Raw genomic sequence first — 25,276 nt, forward strand, 5'->3', positions numbered from 1 at the left:
CCTTAAATCTACTGGAGGCATTAAAGAAGGTATGGCACTTTAATCCCTCATTTAAATAAGCACAGCCACTTCGGAAATGTTTGGTTACTTTGCTCAGTTTCCACATCTAAAGACAAAAAAAAATCTTAATTCATTTGGAAATACAAAGCCAGTAATCATCATTGCCTGCTGTGTTCTTGGTCTTGGTTGCAGCTGGGCAAGTCTTAACTCAGGTAGCATCGCCAACTAGTATTGCCAGTACTCACTTAGCACCATCATCTGACCCTTTCACAAAGTAAATTAAAAACAAGGCATTCAAAAACACTTCCAAGAAAGAGATAAGAATGCACTACCCTCTCAGTGTGTTGGCTAAGCACGCAGACATACATCCAGAACATCAACAATAATTGTTCTTACTTGGCTTTACTTGTTCTTCCTGTGCTGTTCCAACATCGTCAGAATCAGACAGTTCCTTTATGAAGTTGGAAGGAAACATGCCCGTCTTTCCATTAAGTATTCCTTCCCACCAGCCCTCTTCTACCTGCACCAAAACAGAAATAAATTAATAAATAAAAGGGTTTAACATAAGCAACACTTTACGGAGTTACATTACATACACGATTTTCAGTAACACCAGTCATGATTTTGAGCAGTTCTTATTAATTTCAGGTATATGCATATGGCTGAGGCTCCAAGCTGAAGCATTTCTCTCTTTTTTCCTCTTTTTTTTTTTTTTTCTTTCTAAATTAAAAGATGCCCATCTGTAAACGTTAGCAGTGCTGGTCCAGTCAGAATCATGGACAAACATTAAATAAAAGGATAAAAGGACAACTTTGAGAGCGCAAGGTGTCTCCACATGGCAATTTTTATACATATCAGTTCAATCCCTAAATTTTCAGTGCACACTATTCTCCTACTCATAACTGTCTTAACATTCACGATTTACACATTATAAGACTTTCAATTTCAGTCTTAATATAAAACATATGAATCTCGCTGCCTTTTCCAGCAAAACCAGAAATTCTCCATTTTAAAAATTAAGAATGTTGTCACATCATTAAGATGTACATGTAAGAAATCTACAGTATTTCCACAGAATAAACAGTATTGACGCACATTTGACTCTAGAAGAGTTACAAAGAGCTGCTGAAATAAATAATGATAATATGGTCAGAAAGCACAGACACTTCCTAGCTGAATCCCAAGAGAAAATACCATTTTAAAATGACTAACTCCCTCCTAGATAACCCCATTCAGGCTAGAGTGGCAGTGTCATACAATGAAATGACAGCCCTTAGAAACCAGATGCCTTTAGGTTATAATGGGGCAGCAAGAAATGACTTACTAATGAATCAGCTGAAACACACCCTTGACAGATAAACATTTTTCATCTGTCAGACACTGTTCATTCACCAGAAAAATGACAGGGGAGGACAGCACCAGTCTGTGATACATCAGCCTCCAATACTGTTTGACCCACCTCTTTCCCGTCCCCCCTCCAAACAAGTTATGAAAACCTGAAGTTATGTTACAAGTTGGGGGTCTTGACGTTTACTGTCAAAAATCAAACCAACCCCTTAACTTAAATGGTATTAGCTAACTAATATTGGGGAAAAAGTTTCATATCACTTCTCTGTGAAAATGTTGAGTTCTTAGAAAACAGATATTTTTTACCTTTATACAACATAAGCAAAATTTTTGTCAAACTACAGAAGAATGGTTACATTTTTTTTTCATTTTAGCTACAAGTACAATTCTATTATAAAGCAAATTGTTATTACTTCAGGGTCAGAGTATTTCCTGTGTTTTTTCTCCGTCTCCATCCTTTTTAGCACATTTCCTGTCCTCCTCGGTTATTTTTTGTTTAAATTTGAAAGCAGTTCAGGCTACCAGAGCTATTTTCACGTAATCTCAGTATCTGTTTATGACAAATTTTCTCTCTTTTTTTCCCACCCTAATGCATCAGTAACATCTGTGAGGTCAGGCAGAACTTTGGCAATAATGGCTATTATCTTGCTGATACTTCTGAGAAGACGATGCATACGAATCACTCAATGACTTCAGTGAAGCGTTTTACATGATAGTCTCAAAGCCTCTGAATGCTAATGTTTGGTTTTGTTCTCCCCAAACTAAAAAAACACACAGAAAAATGAAACTGAAACTGTATGATCCACAACACTTTGCAGTCTCTATAAATAATATCTTTAAGTATCTATATATTTATACAGAAAATACACAAAATGGCCAAGACTCTTTGACTATAACCTATTTCTATTTTTCTGATGCACTATACCCAGATGGCTCTATTGATTACAGCTAAACATTAAACTGTAACTGCATTAGCTGATTGACCAGAAGATTAAGCACAGTGGAATTACACAGTTCCCAAGACCTCTGCTTTGCAAGCTGTTGTGATTACTTAAAAGAAATAAGGTGACCTATACCACTCAGCTCCATCTCTCCCTCAAGTACTTCTCCTGCTTCCTTCTTCCAGGGTAACACTTCACAGTTTTCTTGTAAGTTAACATTAGCACTCTTTATGTGGGGATCCATATGTACACATACAGAAATACACATGCACATAAATCTGTAGATATCTACATTGGATGCAAATACACTCACAGCATTCATTAGCTGCTAACTGTTTGATAATTTTACGAATTCAGAGAAATCTGAAGCCATAACCAGATTCTTTCCAAAAGAAAACACAGAAGGTTAGCAAGACATCACAGGCACAGGTCAAACAATGCATGCAAAAGATTTAATTTTTCATCAAAAGAATCAAAAAACTGGAAGTATTTTTAAGCACTATAGCTACTTGCTAGATGCTTTTATCAGCCTCAAAACACACCAGCTAGAGATTAATCCATGTAATAAAAACGACAGTAAAATACCCCCAGGATTTAGTTATCCCAAATAGGGGCAATCCATTGCCATACGGTTTGAAATGCTGCAATAATTCCTAGCCAATAAAACCTACAAATGAAAATCCATTATTCATGGGGGTAATCCATCTGGAGGTACAAGCACTCAATAAAATTTGTTACTATACTATTATAACAAAGTGCTTTCAGGATTTATGCATTTAGCTCCTAATTTATGCTCAGCATTCATGTACTGAACCAAACCGAAGAGGAGGATTCATTCAGTACTCAGTGGCCCTAAACCTGAAGTTTTGCTATTCATAACATCACACGCACCAAGATAAGCTCACTCTGAATGTGAAATTTTGTTTTAAAGTTAGAACAATCTTTCCCACATGCTCATGTAAGTGGCCATAGCCAGAGATATTTTCAAAAAATGTTTTCAATGTGTTGTATCTGCTTAATGTCTTTTGGGAAGGCACGGCATGTCCTTGTCTTGCCAAGCCCCTGGGCTGCCAGTAGGGCTGTCACACCACATCTGAAGAGCACCAACGTACAGGAACCTGACTGAAGACACTTTGTTACTCCAATTCATATATTTAGGAGGTAACACATGCATCTGACTACAACACACTCGGTGTCAAACATAGGGCAGGGACAGATCCAGCAGCAGACAGCTAGCTATAGGTAGTCCAGTGACTGAATGAGATTGAATGAGACACAAACAACAACATAACCAGAGAGTGGTGCATCACTTCTTGAGAAACACTCTCCATAAAGAAGCCCCCCCTTTGGGACTGAAAGGGAAATTTAATCTACAAAATATTGAAGCAACTCTCAAATGTTCTTCCAATATCATTTGGATAATTTCATTTTTACATCATCAATGAAGAAAGAATATTTGTACTATCTTTTTAATTGAGTTGCTCATTCAGTAGACCGTGTTTGATGTAAGCACTTTTTTTGGAAACTATAAAAGAGAAATACACATAAAAATCATTCAAAATAAACTGTTTTACTTTATTAGAAAATGAGTGCTTAATCAAATTGTGTTTGTTATAGCTACTGCTACTTATGAATAATAATAATCACATAAAGAACAAACAATGAAATGTTCAAGAGAAATACTGTGGAAGAGGACATATAGGAAAATAACACAGAATTATATGCATGGGACATTCAGACATGCAACAAGAAGTACTCAAAGGGTACACATATGTTAGGACATTTAGCTTCTTAGAAATCAACAAAAATATCTTGAAATCAGCCTATTCCCACATTTAAAGTACAAAAAAAGGATATAATATGACAGCAGTTCAAGCCTTCAGGCAAACATAATAGTTCTATTTCGAACTGTGAAAGCAGTTTTATTCTACAGCTGTAATGCAACCAAAGAAAACAGAAGTGTTTCAGTAGGTCACTGGGACTCCAAGATTAAGTTATTCCAAAAGTGAGGAAATGTTACTACTTGAGGTTTTCTCTTCATAGCCAATACAGCCATCTCAAACACCCCCCTCTAAAGAAAGAAACATCAGAGGGTGCATCAGCCTGACCTGCAGTGCAATGTTTTGTTTTGTTTTGTTTTGTGTTACAAGCCTTCATCACCCTTTCAGGGAACTCGGTACCCGTCCACAATGGAATAACCAAGAAGAGCTGGAAATGTTGAGGCCAACCAGAAATGTTGAGGCCAACTATCAGCATTTGCTTGCTGGCTTATCTAGGAATGGTACAGTGGCTTGCTTACACCTGGCTATATAATTACTAGGGTAAGTTGTTAAATGATTAAAATGTTCAGCTCTTCAAGCATGTTTCCAATAAACTTCTGTATTTGCTTGGTCCACAAGCTTTTCTACAACCTTCAACTTTGCCCATTAGGGTTTAGCACTGCTAATAGATGACTTATGGCTCAGCTAGTACAAGCAAGGAAGGAGGCTTTGAGTCAGGAAAACTTTCGGGGGGGAGAAAGTCTCCCTGGATAAGAACAGTCTTTCTGTGCTGTTAAAACTAAACTATAGTCCCAGGAATAAAAGCAGTGCCAGACACAGGCAACGGGAAGGAGAGAGGCCCAAGGTCAACAAAATTTCCTTTGCTTAGAGAAAAGTAGAGCACAAAAAGCAAAGAAAAAATCTTTCCTTATTTCATAAGTCCTAAAGGGAAGATCTTGAGGTTGAAGGACACAAGCATACGTGTGCTGAAAGGAAATTAAAAATAAATAATAAAAAAAAAAAATCAAGAGGTGAAAAAACATACCATACTCAAAGCCAATGGGAAAAGATACTTTGGAAACAAGACCTCAGTTGAATGTGGTGCCTACAGTGCCACTTGATGGCTTGTTCTGAGACTGCATCAGCACCAGTCATAGCCATGAGATGCTGACCAGCCCCTGGGGTTCTGCTATAGCACAGCTACAAGCTATTTGACAATTCTGGTGCAGATCGGAAGAATTAAATCTACACAAGTACTTTGTGTAATGGATTCCACTCTGCCTCTGAGATATTTTTCAATGTCAAAATGCTTTGTGTGTTTTGTTGTTTTTTTTTTTTGTTTGTTTATTTGATTGATTGATGATCATTTTCTAACTAAGAAACTGAGGGATAGAGAAAGCAGACACAGAGAACTGGAGTGACCCTAATACAGAGTTATAGGTATTTGCACTCTTAGGCCCACAGAAGACCTGCCTACCACATGAACTGCCCAGAGAAGCAGTAGCCATGAAAGTCCTTGCAAACAACCTGTTGGCAGAGGTTGAGGAAAAACACCTTACAACAAGATTTCACAAAACAGTAACCAAGAGACCTGAAACGCCAGCATCAACTCCCAGCTGCTTTCTTGCATTATTATACAGTTCCGAAATTGTGGTGCAGACTGTCTCCTGTCACTAATAAAAAATGTCCCCCTTTCAACTCTCCAGTTGTCAAAATACATTAACTGTAGGGAGAGTCCAGCTCAATCCCCAGTGTTCATCTTGTTCTTGGAAATGGGATGAACCATTTTATATCATTTCAACAAAAAAAAAAAGCCCATCCACAACCTTGCCCAAAAGGAGCGCTAGATTTGTAAAAAGTCTTAATTTTTATATTTTCAAATGAGTTTTTAATAGGATTTTATCATGTAATATATGGTGCTGTTAATTAAAAGTCAAAGAATAAGCTCAGTGGTATTACAGCCCATCTCAGCCAAAGGCTTATTTGTGAGTTTAACTGTATGCACTACACATTGCCAAAAAGCAGGATGAGGCCACGAGGTATATAGTAGTACAATGACAGAATAATCCCAAATGCCAGCAGGCTCAGCACTGTTGAATGACATGCCAAACATCCTTACTCTGATGCTACAGGTTAATTGTCTGGTATGCTGTGGAAGTGTGGAGGAATGGTTAAGTGAAGTAGGTCATGTGAATGTTGAGCAACTAGGAGGTCGCGAGCTAACAAAGTATCGAACGCAGCTCATATGAGTCTGAGAAAGTACGTAAAATCTGGGAGGTTTCTGGGAGGTTTTAGGGAGGTTTCAGGTACAAGAACATGATATCTGTTGGTGGTCTGGGAAAGTACTAACTGTGTTATTTCGATTGATGGGGGTGGGAAACTAGCTGATAAAATAGAGAAATGCACTAACCAATCATGAGCTTAGCTTTTGCAATATGTATGAGCTAATTATATTGAATTAGATAAAAGACGACTGAGCTATCCAATAAATCGAAGTTCACTGATCACTCATATTGAGCGTCTGTGTCTTCCTTCCGTCGACAACAAATGTCCTCGCAACAAATGGCGCCCGAACAGGGACTAATCTGAACGGGAACAGGGACATGCAATACAGGAACAGGGACTTCGCTGGAGTTGAACCTGCGCTGGAATTGTACCTGCGAGCCATGGTTGGACGGAATACGAGGACCGGTCCTGCAACGCAGCTCAGGAGGTGAAAAGGATTATAAATTGCTGAATCCCTGCATCTGAGGTCTGAAAGGTGAATGGACAAGAAACCTGGAATCCCCACACCCGCAGCTCGGAAAGGGAGTCCTAGCACCCGGGATGAGCCTATAGAGGGTCCCGCCGGAAAGCGTCGCCGAGGTCTTTGCAAAGGCTGCAACGGTACCGACGTATATAAAGGTATGGAGAGACAAGCGGCGTATGATTTGCTCAAATGCTTTTTAGAAAAGCGGAGCACACAGCTTACAGACTGCAAAAAGGATTTACCAGGATTATTAGCATATGGGGTAGCTAAGGGTTGTTTTATCAATCCTGATACAGTTTTTGAACAAACAGAGTGGCGTAAATTTGGGGACAAATTGTTTGATGAAAATAAGACTGCTAAAAAATTATTGAAGCCTTGGAGAGCAGTCACTAACGCCTTAGTTATACATCAGGCTGAGCAGAGAGTTGCTGCTACCGCTACAGAGCGACTGGGATTGCCGGGAAGTGCTGGAGCTGGGGATTGCCCACTGCTGCCTTCAGTGAGAACGGTAACGCTGCCTCAGGGGGCTACGGGGCAATGGGAGCCTCCCCCCCCTCAGTCACCGCCACGAGCAGCGCTGCACTCGGAGTTCCGCGGAATCGAACGGCAGCCGACCCTCACCGTGTGGCGAGTCGGCACAGAGCAGAGGGACGGACATCAGGACCCTGCAGCCTGTCTGACGTAACCATGGAAGCAGCGGCGGCTGTGCTGCTTCTCTCTGGCATTCTTTTTATAAGAGGTTTACCTTGCAATGAAAAAGGGATACTAACTGGAGTGTTAATAATTGTATGTGTTATTCTTAAATGTCCAGGTATTTTGTGTTGAAAGTATTTGTGTAAGGGTAAGGTTTTAAAACAAAGTGTTGCAAGTCACTTCAGGAGGAACACAATGAGAGGCAATACTTGTTTGTTTGCTTATCATTCTAAATTATATTCTTGTGGTATGATTGAGGTTGTGGTATGATTGAGAGTGAGATGTGCAAGAGGCCTCTGAGTGTACAATTGTGCTCTGAGTGTGCAAGTGTGCTCTGGGTGTGAGTGTGCTGTGTACTGTGTTAGTGAGAGCCCATTTATTGCCATAGTACAGGCTGAAATCATAGGAAATTAGTACTGGTCAAGCAAAATCATGTTTCACAAGTATGGGGTCATTGTGTGAAGTAGCCACTAGGAGAAACTTAAGGGAACGTACTGTTTAAAACTTTTTGATCAAAAATGTTATAGAGATTTTGAAATGGTGCCGGAAACAGGTACCCAGTGGATCACTGCAAAGTGGACTGAAGCAGCTTTAGAATCTGCACACGCCAAAGACGACCAGGAAGAGGTTCCTGATAATTATTCTGACAATGACGTGGGTTGTGACACCTCGACAACTGTCAAGAACAGCCTTCGATCACCATCAAGTGATTAGGTTTAAGCGTGTTACTATTAAGTTGTGTTACTTACTATTAATTGTGTTACCATTAAGTGCTTACAGTAATTGTAGTGTTATTAGGGTTAAGTTGTATAGTTGTGTTATGTTATGTATCCTTTCAGAACATGCTTGTTTGGGGTCCCAATAGGGGATCCAAAGGAACTGAGTGAAATGTTAGCACCATATTCTGCCAGTATTACTCTACTCAGTAGATCCCTTTCTGCAAACATCTCGGATGGAGTAGTTGCTGCCCTGCAAGCTCTTAATAACTCACTGCCATGGGACCCTCAAGAACTGGATCTCCTGGGGTCTGTGGTAGTAGGGAATAGCAGTAGTAACTGGACACAAACATGCTTTGTACTCAATGAAGGGAAACAAAATAAAACACACTGGACCAACATAACATCGAGGACCCTTGGATTTGAGGCCAATGGACATTACTGTGGATGGAACAACACCGGGAATATTAGTGTACCATTTGGGGCGTATGGAATAGGTGATACCAATTCGATCTGGTTTCAAAGTCAGGCCAAAGCTTTGCCACCTGGCATGTTTTTAATCTGTGGGGACCGTGCATGGCAAGGAATACCAGCTAGTGCTTTTGGGGGTCCGTGTTACCTAGGACGACTCACACTTTTCGTTCCAGATTTGCACTCGTGGAAGAACTCGACAGGGAGCAGAAGAATTAAACGAGAATTAAAAACTTTGGGTTCTGACTGTAATGATGGTGTAGAATTGTGGGGTCCAGCAGAAAGATTCTTTGCTTCTTTGGTACCTGGTGTGGGAACTGCACATGCTTTGACTAACATTAATAAGCTTGCTTGTTGGGCTGTTAAACAATCAAATGTAACAACACAAGTTCTTTCTGAAATGTCGCAAGATATGGAGAGCATAAGACATGCTGTATTACAAAATAGGGCCGCTATTGATTTCTTGTTACTAGCTCAAGGACATGGGTGTGAAGATGTAGAAGGAATGTGTTGCTTTAATCTCTCTGATCATGGGCAATCAATTCACAATCAATTAAAATGGTTAATGGATCATACACAAAAAATTACGATACAGAATAATTGGTTTGATGATTGGCTTAAATCTGTCTTTGGAAATGTAGGGGGATGGGTTTTTAACTTAATCAAAGAGGGACTTCGCTTTTTGCTTATAATTGTATTGATTATAATTGCTGCGCGGGTAGTCTTTAGCTGCTTATCTAGGAAACTAGAACAACTCACAGAGAAGGTGTTTATAGCCCAAAATAAAAACGGGGGAATTGTGGAGGAATGGTTAAGTGAAGTAGGTCATGTGAATGTTGAGCAACTAGGAGGTCGCGAGCTAACAAAGTATCGAACGCAGCTCATATGAGTCTGAGAAAGTACGTAAAATCTGGGAGGTTTCTGGGAGGTTTTAGGGAGGTTTCAGGTACAAGAACATGATATCTGTTGGTGGTCTGGGAAAGTACTAACTGTGTTATTTCGATTGATGGGGGTGGGAAACTAGCTGATAAAATAGAGAAATGCACTAACCAATCATGAGCTTAGCTTTTGCAATATGTATGAGCTAATTATATTGAATTAGATAAAAGACGACTGAGCTATCCAATAAATCGAAGTTCACTGATCACTCATATTGAGCGTCTGTGTCTTCCTTCCGTCGACAACAAATGTCCTCGCAACATGGAAGTCTAAGGGTAAAGGATGACTGGGATTCAGATATCTGCATTTAATAAGACAATTAGTTCCAGTTGTATTTTGGGACAACTGTAATTAGAGTTATAACTAATGAACTAGGAAAATGAATAACAAGCAAAAAGCCATCAATCACATATTAAATGTGAACATAAACAATAATGAAAATGCTTCTCTTGTTAGTTTCAAACGCATTTTTAATTTAAATCTCTAATTAATGTCTCATGGGTAGCAGTCTGCACTAATGGAAACCTCTAGTTTAACAACCACCATTTTTATCTATTGTTATGACTATTTGATCTTATTATAATTAATTTCTATTTAGAAAATAGGAAGGAACTGTGAACATAGAGCCTCCAAGAATATCTCTCTGATGACATTATAAACCCTGAAAGCAAAATTCACACTGTTTTTTCAGCAATTCAAATACCCTCAAAGAATTATTAAATTATTTGCTTAGAAAACTAGAATACCACCACACTTGTTGTTGTTCTAATCCACTGTGCAAACCCAACCCACTTCTAATACAACAGGAATTTCCAATAGTATCTACGACTACCACAGACATGAAAGCCCTTTCTAAAAGTATCTTATCTGTTGGCACCAGGACGAATGACCATCGGGAGCTTAAGATGCCACTACACCTCTGGTGTTTCATAGCACCCTGAAGCCACGTTGGAAGAAAGAAAGGCATCCTCATGCTCAGCATGTCACCATGGGGTATGACTGTAACCCATCTTCACCGGGGGTCTGCGGAAACACACTTGGCACTAAGGGAGGCAGCTGAGAAGCAGACTTGCATTCCTTTCTGCCAACCCTCTTCTGGAAGCAGTAACTTTCAAGGGGAAAAAGAGAGAAAGGGGAGAAAGGAAGTAGGAATAAACTCCCACTGCTAGGTCTGAAGACCTGACTTTGCTAAGGGATCTCCGTTCCAAAAACCACACACACTAACTGCTAAAATTTCTTTCATCATCCCATTTGTAACAAATGTCTGAGCACAATCCTTCTCTTTAAAGATGAAGCCAAATTAGCACAGCACTCAGTACAGGAACCAGCTTTTCGGGGAAACTCTAATGGGTTGTCAACCAGAAGTGACACTTTAAACACATCTTTTGCTAAATGACTGCATGAAGATACACAGACACTATTTTGATTTAAAAAATATTTGTTTTTGTTTGCCATAAGTCAGGAATTTATTTATTTCCAAATAAACAGAAATCCACAGAGATTTGAAAAGACTAATCTAAGTCAATTAAAAAACAATTAATTCAACTGATACAACTTTCTTATGAGAACACAGCATGGTTTGTGCCCTTGGAAAACACCTTCAGTCATTTTCACAATTCAAGCAGCTTTTTTTTTTTTTTTAAAAAAAAAAAAAAAGGACTTCATATCATACATTTGTCATTTGAAATAAGTAGCTTTGAATTGTGACAAACACTGTGAATCATATTTCAACACAATGATCTTTTTATGCAGCATTATCTACAAGCAGAAGGCTAAACAATGAGGTAAGTACACTGGTTTGTGCAACTTAGAATCACAGAATCATTTAGGCTGGAAAAACCTCTCAGATCACCAAGTCCGACCATTAACCTAGCACTGCCAACTCTACCACTAAACCACATTGCTAAGCACAACGTCTACACTTTCTACATCAAATACAGTTCCTTTTTCAAGAGAAAAATTTTGCTGTACTTTCTCAAGGAATTAACACTACTATGGCAAGGGCAAAAGAAGAAGTAATAACAGCAAGTGCTCAACATCTGCTGTTCAATATCAACCACAACAGAAAAATCACATAATACATCTTCAGGTGGTAAGAACTTTTTCTCCAAATTCCTTTCTTTTCCCTCTTCCACTGGCTGATCTAGTTTTACCCAGAAGAGCCAGACAATGTCGTGGATTGTACAAACACAGCAGATGATGCCTAAGGCAAAGATTATGTTTCAGAAGCTGACAGAGCAGGGTATTTCCTAAGGTCAAAGTGGGCACAGCCTCACCTATGTCAGCTATTCTTCAGAATTCACTTACGGCCAGCACTTCAAACTAGCCACAAACCCTCCTCAGCACTACAGAAAAATTATTTCCAGTATGGTGTTCTGTAGAACTGTCTAACAAAGAAGCAGCCCTAGACAATATATTTTCTGAAACCTCAGAATCAGCAAGTTGTCAATGCTTTCTTCAACAGTAGCGATTCAAGGCACGACTAGAAGTTCAAGACTGCCAAAACTGCAAAAAGCAATCCAAGTGGGTTTCATATAACATGCCCTTAGTTATGAGTGCACACATGCAAGTAGGGAAAGGTTTCACTTTCACAGTTCCACACCTTTTGGTTTTAATGCAAACACTTTCAGTTTCGTTTGGATTTAAACAAACCCATTATTTCTAGCTAAGTTGGTCAAATTTATAAGAATACAAGAGATGCATTTCATGCAAGAAATCTAGTGCCTCATCTGAATTATTTAACCATTTGATTCATTAGGTAGAAATAATTCTTAGGTTGGAGATGAGGAAGTGGTTTTTATTCCGTTACTTTACTCTTGAAAGACATGAGAGTGTCTTTTAAGTAGGGCAACTGACGGAAGATACTTGTGTAGCCATGTGAGGTCAAATGCGCTTCAAATTGCATAACAAAAATGTTTCACGTGCTGCCAAGAAGTGCATTATAACATGGAGTTTACATTGTCTTCAGAATGTGTTCTTAGGTATCTTACTGTCTTAAGATCCTACACTGCAATCCCTCCTCACAGACAGAATAAGGTTAAAGTGACACATCCTGTCTTGTTCCAGGAGAACAGTGTATTCAGCTGGTGTGTGTAGCTAGGTTAAAGGGAAAAAAAAAAACAAACACCCAACTTCTTACAGTCAGATTTGATAACTTAGTCTCTCATAATAAAATACTGGATGTCATCAAGACTGCAGCAGAACTTATATTCTTTCAGAACTTGTTTCCTAAGTGATAAATGGAGGAAAAATAAAACTAATCATGTATCCTTGACAAGAAAACAAGTATTAGCTTATCAGCTGCTGAGTCACAGGAAAAAAATCCTACAAATATATGATACCAGTTGAAACACACCCTTCACTGGATGCTTGAGCAGACTGAGCTCTTATATCTTTTTAAGGCTAAGTAAGTAACGACTACATTATTTTAAATGCAATCTACTTAAAGGCTTCATGTTAGCATTTCCAGTTTTGGTTCTCATGCTATTCAGGTCAACAACAAAGTTCTAAAGTCTCTAATGGAACAAAAATGAAGAATTAACAACATTCCTTGATCCTGCAACAAGATTCACCCATGTAAAGCATCTTTCTGGATCTCTGTCTTAACTTTCATAATTTGTTCCTAGTCCCTCTTAGGGACGTGCACTCCTTTTCCACATCCACTTCCACTCAGAATAAGTACATCTCAAGTCTCTAAATAATTTGTTTTGTTGTTTTTGTTTTTTAACTGATTACACTGAACCAAAATTATTCAAATTTGCAGGCAAAGATGACAAAAGGTGAATGCCATGGCTGAACTTCAGAGGACTTCAAGTAAACCTCTTAAATGCGTTAAACTCAGTAAAGGTAATTCTTCTCTGTGGCTGGCTCACTAAAATTAAGAAGAGCCTTTTCTGCTATCATATTTGATGTTAAAGATACAAACTCAATAGCACAAACTCTGAGCATTTTCACTGCACTGAACTCAGAAGCAACAGCTGATTGAGTAAAAGCAGCAGAACTGCTACAGAGAAAAAAAAAACAACTTTCAAAACCCATAAGCAAACAACCACATCCCCTCACCCTCAAACAGTAACCCAAAACAGATATGTAAGTGTGCCAGAGAAGAAAAACATCTGTTTTACATCGTGTCTTTAAAACACATCATATCTAAGAGCTTAGCATGCATAAGATATGCCAGAACTGCGTGCATGTATATTCCATTAAAAATCTGCTTACCTCTCCCACAACTTCAATGATGTCACCAACTTTTAATTCCAGTTCGTCTTCATTTTGAGGCAAATAACTGAAAGCCACCTGACATCTTCTTCGTCTGTTTCTCTCTCCTGGTGAAAATGAAGGAAACGAAGAAATTGTAAAATGAAAACAAAATCCCATACCAAACATAAGCCATGCAAAATGATTAAAGATGAAGATTTCTTTCAAGTGTTTTTATAATCTGATGCACTTAATATCATGCATCATCTGGGTGAAAACAAGTTGTGGCGATTTTTTTCCTATCTGTGATATTATTTAACAGTGAAAACTTAAACAATATACATTTATACATACATATGTATGTATGTATGCATTTGTATTTATATACACACATTTTGAAATTGTAAATTGTGTATTTATGCACTAATATTAGATTAAGAAAACACAAGGAAAACTCATCCCAAACTCCCCTCTTCCCCAACGAAGCTAGGTGTGTGACTGGGTTAGCATGGTGAAGATGGGCTAATGCTGATAATCAACCAGCCACTGGAAACGCTGTTATCAGATGTTATCAGCCAGCTTTCTCTCCAGCTCCGACGTCCAGACTCCCCTGGGAAGCTGGTATGAGGGTGCATCTTTGGATGCATGACTGCAGAGAGGCTTGAATTCACAGCCTGGCAGTGGTTCTGTGATTTATGCACATGTACACACACGCTACTTCTCTTAACAGTTGAACATGCCCAATACACCCCAATGTAATTGAACACACACTGTCCTAGAATGGCCTTAAGACTGACATTAAATTACAAATGGATCTCATGGTTAGTCTGTTATTTCCCTTGGAACAACATTTCTTGATAATACTACTCCAGGGAAAATGGGTAATAACAAGTTACAGAACTTTTTTTTTTTTTTTTTAGTCTATTAATAAAAAACAGAGAAAGAAGGGAGAAGGGAAGCCACTGAATTTGGCTTTCTAGTGCATTATGACAGTATTTTTCACAGCCACTGCAATTTTTCCTGAGTGGCAGCTTTTTGAATGATAAAATTAATAGCTTAATGCAATGTAACCAAACTCACTCAAATTGGCTTTTTTTCTCCACCTACAGATTACTGATCATTCTTCACCATCTAAACTAAAGTGGTCCTAAATTGACAACTTTACAGAGCCACATTCAAAATAACTTAAATATAATAAATACCTTCCATACCGAGAGCTTATTTGATAGTGCAAAAGTAAGAGGGCGGCTATTTCTCCTGAAGACAACATTCCCCCATGATTTCTAACATTGAGTAGGGATTGTTGCCTGATGTGACAGATGTCAGTCGCCATGCTATTTAATAATCAATACCGCGTGACTCTTGGAGAATATTTTTGAGTTCACTACGAGTGAAAAATTAACACAGTTCTGGAGGTTAATAACAGAATTGCACAAATCCATCCCATTTTTATTTATTTATTTATTTTATTACTGCTACAGTAAATCTCGAGAAAGTCAACATTTATCTGTTAGCCTCCTGGTTGTCTCATTTCTCACCCTCTCTTCCTGAATCTTTCTTTAAAGAAATACCTAAGTGGAGCGTAGCAAGAGGCAGAAGTACCAACCAGTTCCTTTGGTCTAATGCAAGACATAAGAGACCCAGCAGCAAACCCTCTTGGGTTTAAGCAGAAGATGCTGCTGGGCCCCATGTACCTACTGACGTTTGGAGCACTTGAGCAGTGCAGGAAATGGGTGAGGAGCTCTCCAGCAAAGAGGTACCTGTTTTTTCTTATATTAAAGCAACACGGGTAACACAGCAGTATGAGTTTCTAAGAAAACAGAGCTGATAGGAAAAGAGGTCAGAGTGAACAAGCAGTGCAGATACAAAACTGTTAGTAAAGGAAAAATCCTTTTTTTCAAATGCGAATGTTTTCCCTTCAAGGCTTACTGTATTCCCACCCCAGCATCACATATTTTTGTTTGTTTCTTAACTAGCACAAAGTCTCCAAAGGCAGCATGCTGAGGAATCACAAAGCAAAACAACAACAAAAAACAGAGACAACCGACAAAAGTTTAGACAGAAAAAATGAAGTCTTGGTCTTCTTTTGGTATTTTCTCTTCTGCTGATATTGCCATTTACTGCAGAGTATTATTACAGTTGAAGCCTAACTGTTGATCATCTGAGATCTAAATGATGCACTGTGACCCTAAAATGTAAGGAGTATGGCTAATCAACATCAATTTAATTTGAAACCATATAGAGAAGTAATTCTGCAATGAAGATTGTAGATACTCTCTAATCTTATCCATTTTTTTTCTGACTTGTAAACTCACAAAGATTTTTCATTTTTCTACATACTTAAGCATACATGTAAGTTGAGTTCCTTGGCAGTGAAAGGTTGTTGAGTAGTGAGAAGGCAGGAAATAAACCCAGGACTTTTAAAATTGGAAAAGGTGTGCTGCAAAGTCATCAACAGGTTTTGAAAGGCTCGAAAGAAGAAGAAGAAAACAAACAAACAAACAAACAAAAAAGAGCAGTGAACTTTTACTGGCCCACACATAGCAATTTGTGGCAAGTAACCTGCTGCAGGCAACAGCATACCGTGCTCTTCCTGCTGGTTGCAGTTCTAGACTTTTTAATTTCCTGTAGCTGTGGCCCAACATCAAAAGTGTTTTGAAGGTAAAATGCCTATGAACTGCAGGGTGGGAACTTAGTGAGCTAAACTGTACTTGGACCAGGCTACCATGCAGAAATAACATCACTCACCCTTGTGAAAAACATCAGCTCCCACTTATACAGTGATAATAAACCTTGAAGGAAAAACATTCACATGCCTAGTTTGTGTGGTCTTTTCTTAAAATAAACCATGCAGCTACAGAAGAATTTGCTGTGCACGTACCAGCAACAGAAAAGCATATTGCATCTGAAGCAATGGCACCAAGAGCTCGACAACTCCTGCAAAGTGTGCGGGACTTTGCCCTGCTCCTTGTAAAGGCAGCGTTAAAGCCACTGAACCCTTAAAAAGCGTGGGCAGGTCTACCAAGGGAGCACAGATGGACCTTGTGTGCACTGCGAAAGGTGCAATGTCATGATGCATTTCAAGAGCAGTGCTGACTGCCTGCCTTGTTCGCAGCTGCCCATTGCCAGCTCCCGCTCACCCCACCTGTGGCTGAGGTTCCCTCTGCCCTGAGCGGTGATCGGCTTCAGTAATTGCTCCCCAGAGTTTCTCACAGAGCAAAACTTGGTAGTTTAGCACGGTAAACAACAGACTTAGTTAAACCAGCTCCTTTTTGTCTCTATTTGAAGGTTCACCCCTCTCAGCAGAGCTGTCCCTGAGATGGATGGCTGAATCTGAGCCCATCCCCGAGGAGCAGAGAGAGCCTAATATCTCCAGAGGGTATTCGGTGTCATTGTAAAATAGACAACTAAAATACATCAGATGAATGACTCTCTGGAGGTACATTTTTCTATTGCTGTGATTAGACGAGACTTCATCTTGAACTTTAAAATGTCTAAATCTAGGTCAAAAGGAACGAACATGCATTTAAAGACTAAGAGGAAAAAAAAACACCTTTGAAGGAACAGATCTAATTTGCTTCAAAGTGGTGTTTGATCAGATTATAGAAATGGTGTGGTTGCCTGTGATAGCAGGAGACTAGGCCTTGATCCAAAGGGGTTTCCTCCAGTTGTGCAAATGCAAGAGACAAGGATTTATAGACACTGAAGCAACACCCCAGCATCAGCAATGAAGACAAAAGAGACAATGGCAAAGCACTGTCATTCAATACCTACCTTACTGAGGCTCACCAAAAGACGAGCCAATGCTACACAAGAAGTCACGCTGGGACTTAGACCCTGCCATCAGACACAGGAATTGTCACCGACTGACAGTGTGGGATTTGATGACATGTGCAACAGCAGCAGGGTAGACTGGAAGCAAACTACTTACAAATAAACTGGGAATTTCCAATCCAAACTACCTTTTTAATTCTAAAACCTTTGTTATGGAACATATTTACGCATGTGTGAATAGCTTATACAGTGGTTTCTGCAGAGCCTACTGTTCAGTGATGCCAATGTCTTTGTACCCTGTGCTCTTAGTGTGTCACCATGTGGTGAATGTCACTAACAGAAGGTCCATCAACTGCACAAACCCCTTTTCTTCCATCACAAGAGAACAAGTTCAGCAACCTGTTTTGTAACGGCATGACTATTCTATAAAAAAAGCTAAAAACTACACTCCCCAAAGATGCTTCCCAGAACAGCCCCCTGAAGTGAATGCCTATACCTCTCCCTGCTGACAGAACATACACCTACATGGTTTGCAGTGTCTTCAAAACCAGGCCACAACATTTGGTGCTAGGATCTGAGAAAAGACACAAATTGACATCATTGTGGCTCAAACAAGCCAACACAATTGTTTCTGTATCTCCTTTTATTTTAAAGGAGAGTTGCTATGGAAATGCATGGGTTAGGTCGGGGACGGAGAGGCCTGAGTCGAGCATTGCAGCGTGAGGAGCCTGAAGACATTTCCCCCACACCTAAAGAGAGAAGCTATTTCAAACATCACAGCCAGAGCACATCACAGCTCCTGCAGACCAACACGCTCCTCTCTGCCCTGGGCTTGCTGGGCAGGCCTGGGGGACCCACAGGAGGAGACTGAGACCCACTGGGCCATCAGTCAAGTAGGTGCAAAGTGACTGAACTCTGTAAAACTGCTTGAGAAAGAAGTTCCTTTCTGGCAGGTCTATTCTGAGGAAAATGACAAATTGGAGGACGTTTCCTGCCTTCAGATTTCCCTGAATGCAGCAGAATCTGCCCATCAGTTGCACTTCCCATCCCCTTCCAGCTTTCAAAGCTGGGGGGGAACTGGTTCAGAGCACAGCGACTTCTGGTTAGACACACTGGGCTGTGATCTGACTCAGCCAGAAACCAGTTCTAAATTTAATGTGCAAGAAGACAAAAGGCTACTATAGGACAACTACGAGGAGACGTATACACTTTTAGGCTGCCTGTTACCAATTTTGACAGTACTGACGGAGTTTTGGTATAGCTATTTTGGACTGCCAGACTAGATTGTTGCTGCGTGATCTTTTTTTTTGTTGTTGTTGTAAAACCACTGAATTGTGTATATTAAAACACAAATGTTAAGAAAAAGGCTAAGCTACGAGCTTACTTCTGGGGAAAACTCTCCTTCAAAGCAGTACCCTCCATAGTTGTTTTTGAGAAACAGAAGCATCTAAATGCAATTAAGAGCAAACAGCTAGTATAAAAAATGTATATAATATATAAATCTTTTCTAAGTATACAGAAGACAGTGTTAAGAGACTTCAAAGTCCTGCTCACACTCAATGCAAACGTGGATTTTGTCACTATCTTCCACAACACAAGGACTTCACTTATACCCACCAGTAGAACTACAATTCTGATTTGAAAAGGCACTACCAGAATTGCCAAGTTCCAACTTCAATTATTTCCTGGAGGATTTTGGCAGTGTTTTTCTGACCTGGGATGTGACTTGTCAATTCCAATTCTCTCATCACCCACATGCTGTTAGAAGGGTGAGTGCTTTTGGCTGGGCGACAAAAAATCCTGATTGAGGACTGTTCCCTGTCTAGCCGAAAACAGAAGTAAGCTGTGTGTGAATATTTTAAGAGGGATTTTTTGTTTGTTTGTTTATTTGGTTTGTTTCAATTTGTGAAACCATTATGCTGGAGAAAACTGCAAGGAGGGGTGAGAGAGAGGAGAAGGAGTATCTTAGATGCTCCTGGTCCTCTACCAAACGTGTTATGTAAAACTGCTGTGTTTTTGTACAAGCAGATGAACTGGAAAGTGCCCTGCTTTGATGTGTGCAGCTGAATCGTGGAGATTGCAGGACTCCATTAAACACATTTGAGCTACAACACAATGTGCCGTCACTGTTAGTAATATATGACTATGAGTGTGTTAATATTTTACTGCTGTTGAGGAGTAGGTTTCCTCTTGCTGGACTCTGCAGCAGTACGTCAGGTTCCAGCCATCTGATGCTTCTTTGAATTTTATGACCAGAATTTGTTTGTAAGGAACCTGAAAGTCTGGAAGACACATTTTTGTTATGCCATTATGTTTTAATCCACAGTCGGAAGAATAGTGAACATGGTATCGTTCAATAAATTCATTCTTCTGTTAAGAACATGCAGCAATGCTCAGATTTTACATCACGTATGAGACTTTCCCATAACAGCAGTAATTACTGGAAGTGACTTAGAGCAGCAGTGTAGCACCAGTGGTCATACGCTATTAGGAGAAAACCATTAATTAGCTGAGAAGTGGAGCGCTCCAGTATGCCACAGTAGGAGCCAGGCTTGTGCATCTGCCAGGCAGAACTGAAATATCTGCAAAGCCAAGATCATTATTTAAGTCTAACCTGAAGCAGAAGCAAATGCTATAAAATTAACTGTAAACTAACTCAAAAGACAGCTGCACAATTTAACCATAAAAAATCTATACCACCAAAAAAAATTTTTTTTTCTGAGTCTGAAACACACTAAATGTATACAAAAGGCATAGAAATTTCTGTAAGTGTAATATCAAGAATGAAGTCAAACCATCATGCCACCCATACCAGAAAATGAAACAAAGCAAGTCCAAGTTCCAACAGGAACACTTGGTCTTGCCACACAGCCTGCATTTTTTATATCTCTTTTAGGGGGAAAGTGTAAACACTGTATTAAACTACACATTACCTTAACCACATGCAGAAGTGAAAACGCGTGTGTTCATTCAAGCTACTAGTTCTAGGAGTTGCATTTTTTAAGCTTCGTATTCTAAATAACCATTTTGGATCAGCGTTACAGGTGAAACACTCCATCACAAGATGAAAATTGGAAGTTGGTGACAGGGTTTTGAAAGGGATTTTAAAACTGCAGTTTAAAAGCAGTTATGCAGTCCTGATAAAGACTGGACAAGCTTGCTCAGCTTCTCACCACTTCCAAAACCAACTATTCCAACAGCTGGAAGAGATGCAGAAACAACCATCAGCAACAAGTGCTGCCTTTACAACAGCTTTTGTTGAACAAGCTGTTCTCAACAGTAAAAATGTGTCCCTCTCGGTTAGTGTCTTTCATGAGCAGTGCAGTCCAAGGAGCACCAAGTATTCCTGTCCTCAGTCCAAGGCATATTTCAACAGGGTGACTTGCCCCAGTCATCCATCTCTCTGGGACTTAGTCCACAGCCACAAGCAGTAGGTGCCAGTCGTGGCACTAGGACTCCCCATCATCTCTTACGCAATTAGCAACCATCAGACATGAGAAGGCCTAACACAGGGTCTTACACTTGTCTTTATATTTGGTTTCTTTTCTCGTACTCAGAAAATTTGCAAGGATAAATTACAGAAAGATATTGTTATACTGGTTAGCATATAATTCACATGAAAGAACCGTATAAGGAGCTTCAAAAATACTGTAGACAACAGATATCTGAATCAATAACTTAGCTTTGCTAAACAGCAAGAAGAGACACACAGACCTGAAATATTCTTTCTTGGATGGCAAATAACATTTTAAAATGCCAGAAGAGAAACAGCATAAGATTTGCAATTGGCCCATAAGAGCCATTTTCTTTTTCTATTCTCATTGCATGGATCTTATGTTGTCATTGGATAATCTCACAATATTATCGCCTCAGCCACATTTGGAGATCCAGTTGATTTTTCTTAAAGAATACCAATAACTGTGCATGTTCATTTTTAGCTACCAGACTATCAGTGCTTTTTGACAGGTCCTCAACTTCTGTAATGACATTACAGAGCAAGCCTTACTCTGACCTCTGCTACACTGGTTTCAGGTAATCCTCTTTTATCAAGGGCTAAAAACCCATCATCAGGATTTAATGTGCACTCCAACAGGGAACAGCGCACACTAAACAAATGACTCAGAAATGATGGAATGATTCAACAAATACAGCAACTGATTTTCTGGTTGCTGCACTCATGAGAGCTATTACAAAATGACCATCTGCAATAAAACACCACTTAACGAAACGCAGACATCTCTTTCACATTGGGCGCTTAGAACATCAGTCAGATTTTTAATCTAGAATCTCATTTTCCTCTAGAATATTTATACAATTTACATATTTGTTTTGAAGCCATTAGAGCAATAAAATTAAATTTAAAAAAAAAATCATAAATCCACAGACAGAGAGGAATACTTCACCTTCCTGTCCAGTGGTATTCCTGAAGTCTAGGAAATTATATTTAATTTGCCTTGGTATACAAGCCCACACAAATCCTAAATTCTAGGAAGCTTACATGTGAAATTAGGACATGTCTTGGTAAAATGGGAAAATGACTTGCCTGGTCCAATGAAATGGGTCTGATTCTGCAACTCTTACATGGGGACAAGTCCTCACTTGGGCAGAAGCACTCCCATGTGTGTCTGCCAGGGCAATTCAGCTGTGACATTCTCAACACCTAGTGGAGAACAGCGCTGCTCCCTGAGCAGGGGACATGGACCAGCTCAGCAGGCGAGGTTACACAACTCTCTGTCCTTCAGCTTGGCTAACAGAAGAACACACCAGGAGGAGCCCTAAATTGCACTCCTCGTGTTATGATTTGTTATTATTTCTCAGCTAAAAGTGTGAAAACGCTATAATCCAAAATAACCTGCTGTTTTAAAAGGCACGTTATGCTGTGCTTTGCTATTTGAGGATTGCCCAGGTGCCTGGGAGTAGGAATTCATGAGACCGATAAATAAATATGATAAATCAAAATAAATCAATCACTCTTGCTGTTGCTAGCCAAGTGAAGCCCAGAATCTGCCCGATGAGAGCTGAGCAGAAAGTCGGTTTCCCAAAAGGCATGAAATTGAAAAGTAACATTCACTGTTCCACAACATCCTTGAAAATGAACAGTGCTACAGCATCCCCACCAGATACTTCTCTCACAAGCACAGGACAAATATCTGCCACGTCAGATGTGTATCGCCACCCTCCACAACTGAGCAACAGAAATGTGAAAACAGAAATGAATCAAAAGGCTGTCTGTTTTGGCAAGTCACCAGCCTACGTACGCAGTGCAGGGGCAGCACAAGTTGCTCCAAGCAGTGTTGGAGAAAGGGAGGAAAGTGTTTTGTGAGAGCTGTATCTAGCCAGTCCTGCAGCATCTTCTGCTCTTGGTGGCCAGAAACTCTGAATGCCACGGGCATTTCCCCGTATTTTCTTGGTTGTTCCCATCATTCAAACAAAGCTCTGTGGTATTGATAAGCATTCATTTTTACCAAATTAAACTGACAAATGAGCTATTACAAGCAATGGTTCATGACAAGAAGGCAGCTAGCAATTTGGCTCTTTAATAGTGTCATTTTCAAACAATGCCAGACAGACCATGTTCTTTTGATCTCCTTCCTTTTACCTTTTCAACAAGATTCTAACACATTCAAAAAGCTGTAATTTATCAAGAAGGTGTTTAATCAAAAGAGACAAAAGGTACACAATGTTCGGTTCCTTCCTTTCTGCCTTTTACCATAAGTTCTCCCAGAAAGCAGGCCTTACACCACAAAATCTGTTGCTGAGCAAGAATCCAGAGGTTTAAAGCCCCAAGCATAAGGGATTTGCTTGACTGCCATCATTAATGCCAAAGCAACAACATGTGTCAGTAGTAACAAATCCAATTGCCAGCGGTGAGTGGCACATTTCCTTCAAGTGCTGGAGGAAAGAGAAGCGTGACACTTTGCTGGGGAAACCACAGGATGTAACACTACTTCCAAAAGTTAATTTAAATGCTGAGCATTGTTGTTATGCTGCATCCCAGCTATTTCATGTCAAACTCCCTTAAGAAGTTCTTTCTTGTTTCTAGGCACACTCAATTCTCCCACCCTGGCTTTCTGAGCTTATTTTTGGTTACGTCTCTTCACACACAAAGAAGTTCTCCGGACAGCCCAGCTCCTGAATCACACTTCCATAGATCTGCCGCCTTGCAGTGACTCTGATGGAAGTTCCTACGCAGGCCCGTGGGCAGCTTCCAGGGAGAAACTGAAAAGCAAACTGGAGAATGCCTACTGCATCTCAGTCACTCAAAGTATTGTCTATCCTAATGCAAGTCCATCTCCTAAACATTTTTTTTTAACCTTGCTTAGGAGCATTTATCCCAACACGAACACATTCCCAGAGGTTTGTAAAACTCTCCAGGTAAGACTGGTATCAAAATTAATTAGTAATGCATTGCCAATAAGGCTGGAAGCAAGTGATGTAAAAACTCCAAAAACTGCTTGCTAGCATATCTGGTTGCACCATTCACCTCTCAGGCAATCTCAGACATCTGTACTTCACAGTCTAGAAAAACAGAAGCCAGCCACACATTTTCTTTAAAGCATGAGTTTTATTACAAAAAAGACTCACTGTGCACTACAGGGAAAACTTTTAAATTATGCCTTGTCCACTGACTCATGTTCTTGATGCTAGTATGCAGTCTGCATTTTTCTCCCTTATGCCTACACCTTCATTTTATTTCATACACCTTTCATAAGTATTTGCATATTACTTCCCTTCCAAGTCTGTCAGGATTGTTTGGGGGACAGTTAAGATGATCAAAAGGTTTGTTGCCAAAAAATGAATGTATTTTTGATATACAATACACCCAGAGAACTCCACCTGCACATTGAGTTGCGGTCAATGGCTCGATGCCCAGGTGGAGATCAGTAACGAGCGGTGGTCCTCAGGGGTCAGTACTGGGATCGTTGCTGTTTAACGTCATTGTCATTAGCATGGACAGTGGGATCGAGTGCAATCTCAGCAGGTTTGCTGATGACACCAAGCTGTGTGGTACAATCAACACACTGGAGGGAAGGGATGCCATCCAGAGGGATCTGGACAGGCTGGAGAGGTGGGCCTGTGCAATCCTCATGAGGTTCAACAAGGCCAAATGCAAGGCCCTTCATCTGGGCTGAAGCAATCCCAAGCACACATACAGGCTGGGCAGAGAATGGATTGAGAGCAGCCCTGAGGAGAGGGACCTGAGGGTGTTGGTTGATGAGAGGCTTGACACAAGCTGGCAATGAGTGCTTGCAGCCCAGAAAGCCAACTGTATCCTGGACCACATCAAAAGCAGCATGGCCGGCAGGACGAGGGAGGTGATTCTCCTCCTCTGCTCTGCTCTCTTGAGACCCCACCTGCAGCCCTGCCTTCAGCTCTGGGGGCCTGAAGGGGGCCTACAGGAAAGCTGGGGAGGGGACTCTTTGTCAGGGAGCGCAGTGATAGGACAAGGAATAATGGTTTTAAACTAAAAAAGGGTAGATTTACATTAGATGATTCAGAAGAAATTCTTTACTCAGAGGGTGGTGAGGCACTGGCACCAACTGCCCAGAGCAGCTGTGGATGCCCCATCCCTGCAGGTGCTCAAGGCCAGGCTGGATGGGGCTTTGGGCAGCCTGGTCTGGTGGGAGGTGTCCCTGCCCATGGCAGGGGGGAGCTGGAACCAGGTGATCTTTAAGGTCTCTTCCAACC

At 40.2% G+C, this 25,276-nt stretch overlaps 1 protein-coding gene across 3 annotated transcripts in view; it reads right to left on the reverse strand.

Moving 5' to 3' along the window:
* Window positions 1–25,276, reverse strand: part of SH3KBP1 (SH3 domain containing kinase binding protein 1) — a 230,026-nt gene that overhangs the window by 99,617 nt on the left and 105,133 nt on the right. For all 3 annotated transcript variants that reach the window (XM_082766890.1, XM_082766889.1, XM_082766891.1), the window contains 2 exons: window positions 13,835–13,941; window positions 397–520 (listed from right to left, as the gene is read on the reverse strand). In XM_082766890.1, the coding sequence (XP_082623016.1) occupies window positions 397–520; window positions 13,835–13,941 (231 nt within the window). The remainder of the gene's footprint in view (window positions 1–396; window positions 521–13,834; window positions 13,942–25,276) is intronic.

Source organism: Aythya marila, assembly GCF_965140915.1.
Source record: "Aythya marila genome assembly, chromosome: 1".
Taxonomy (NCBI): domain Eukaryota; kingdom Metazoa; phylum Chordata; class Aves; order Anseriformes; family Anatidae; genus Aythya; species Aythya marila.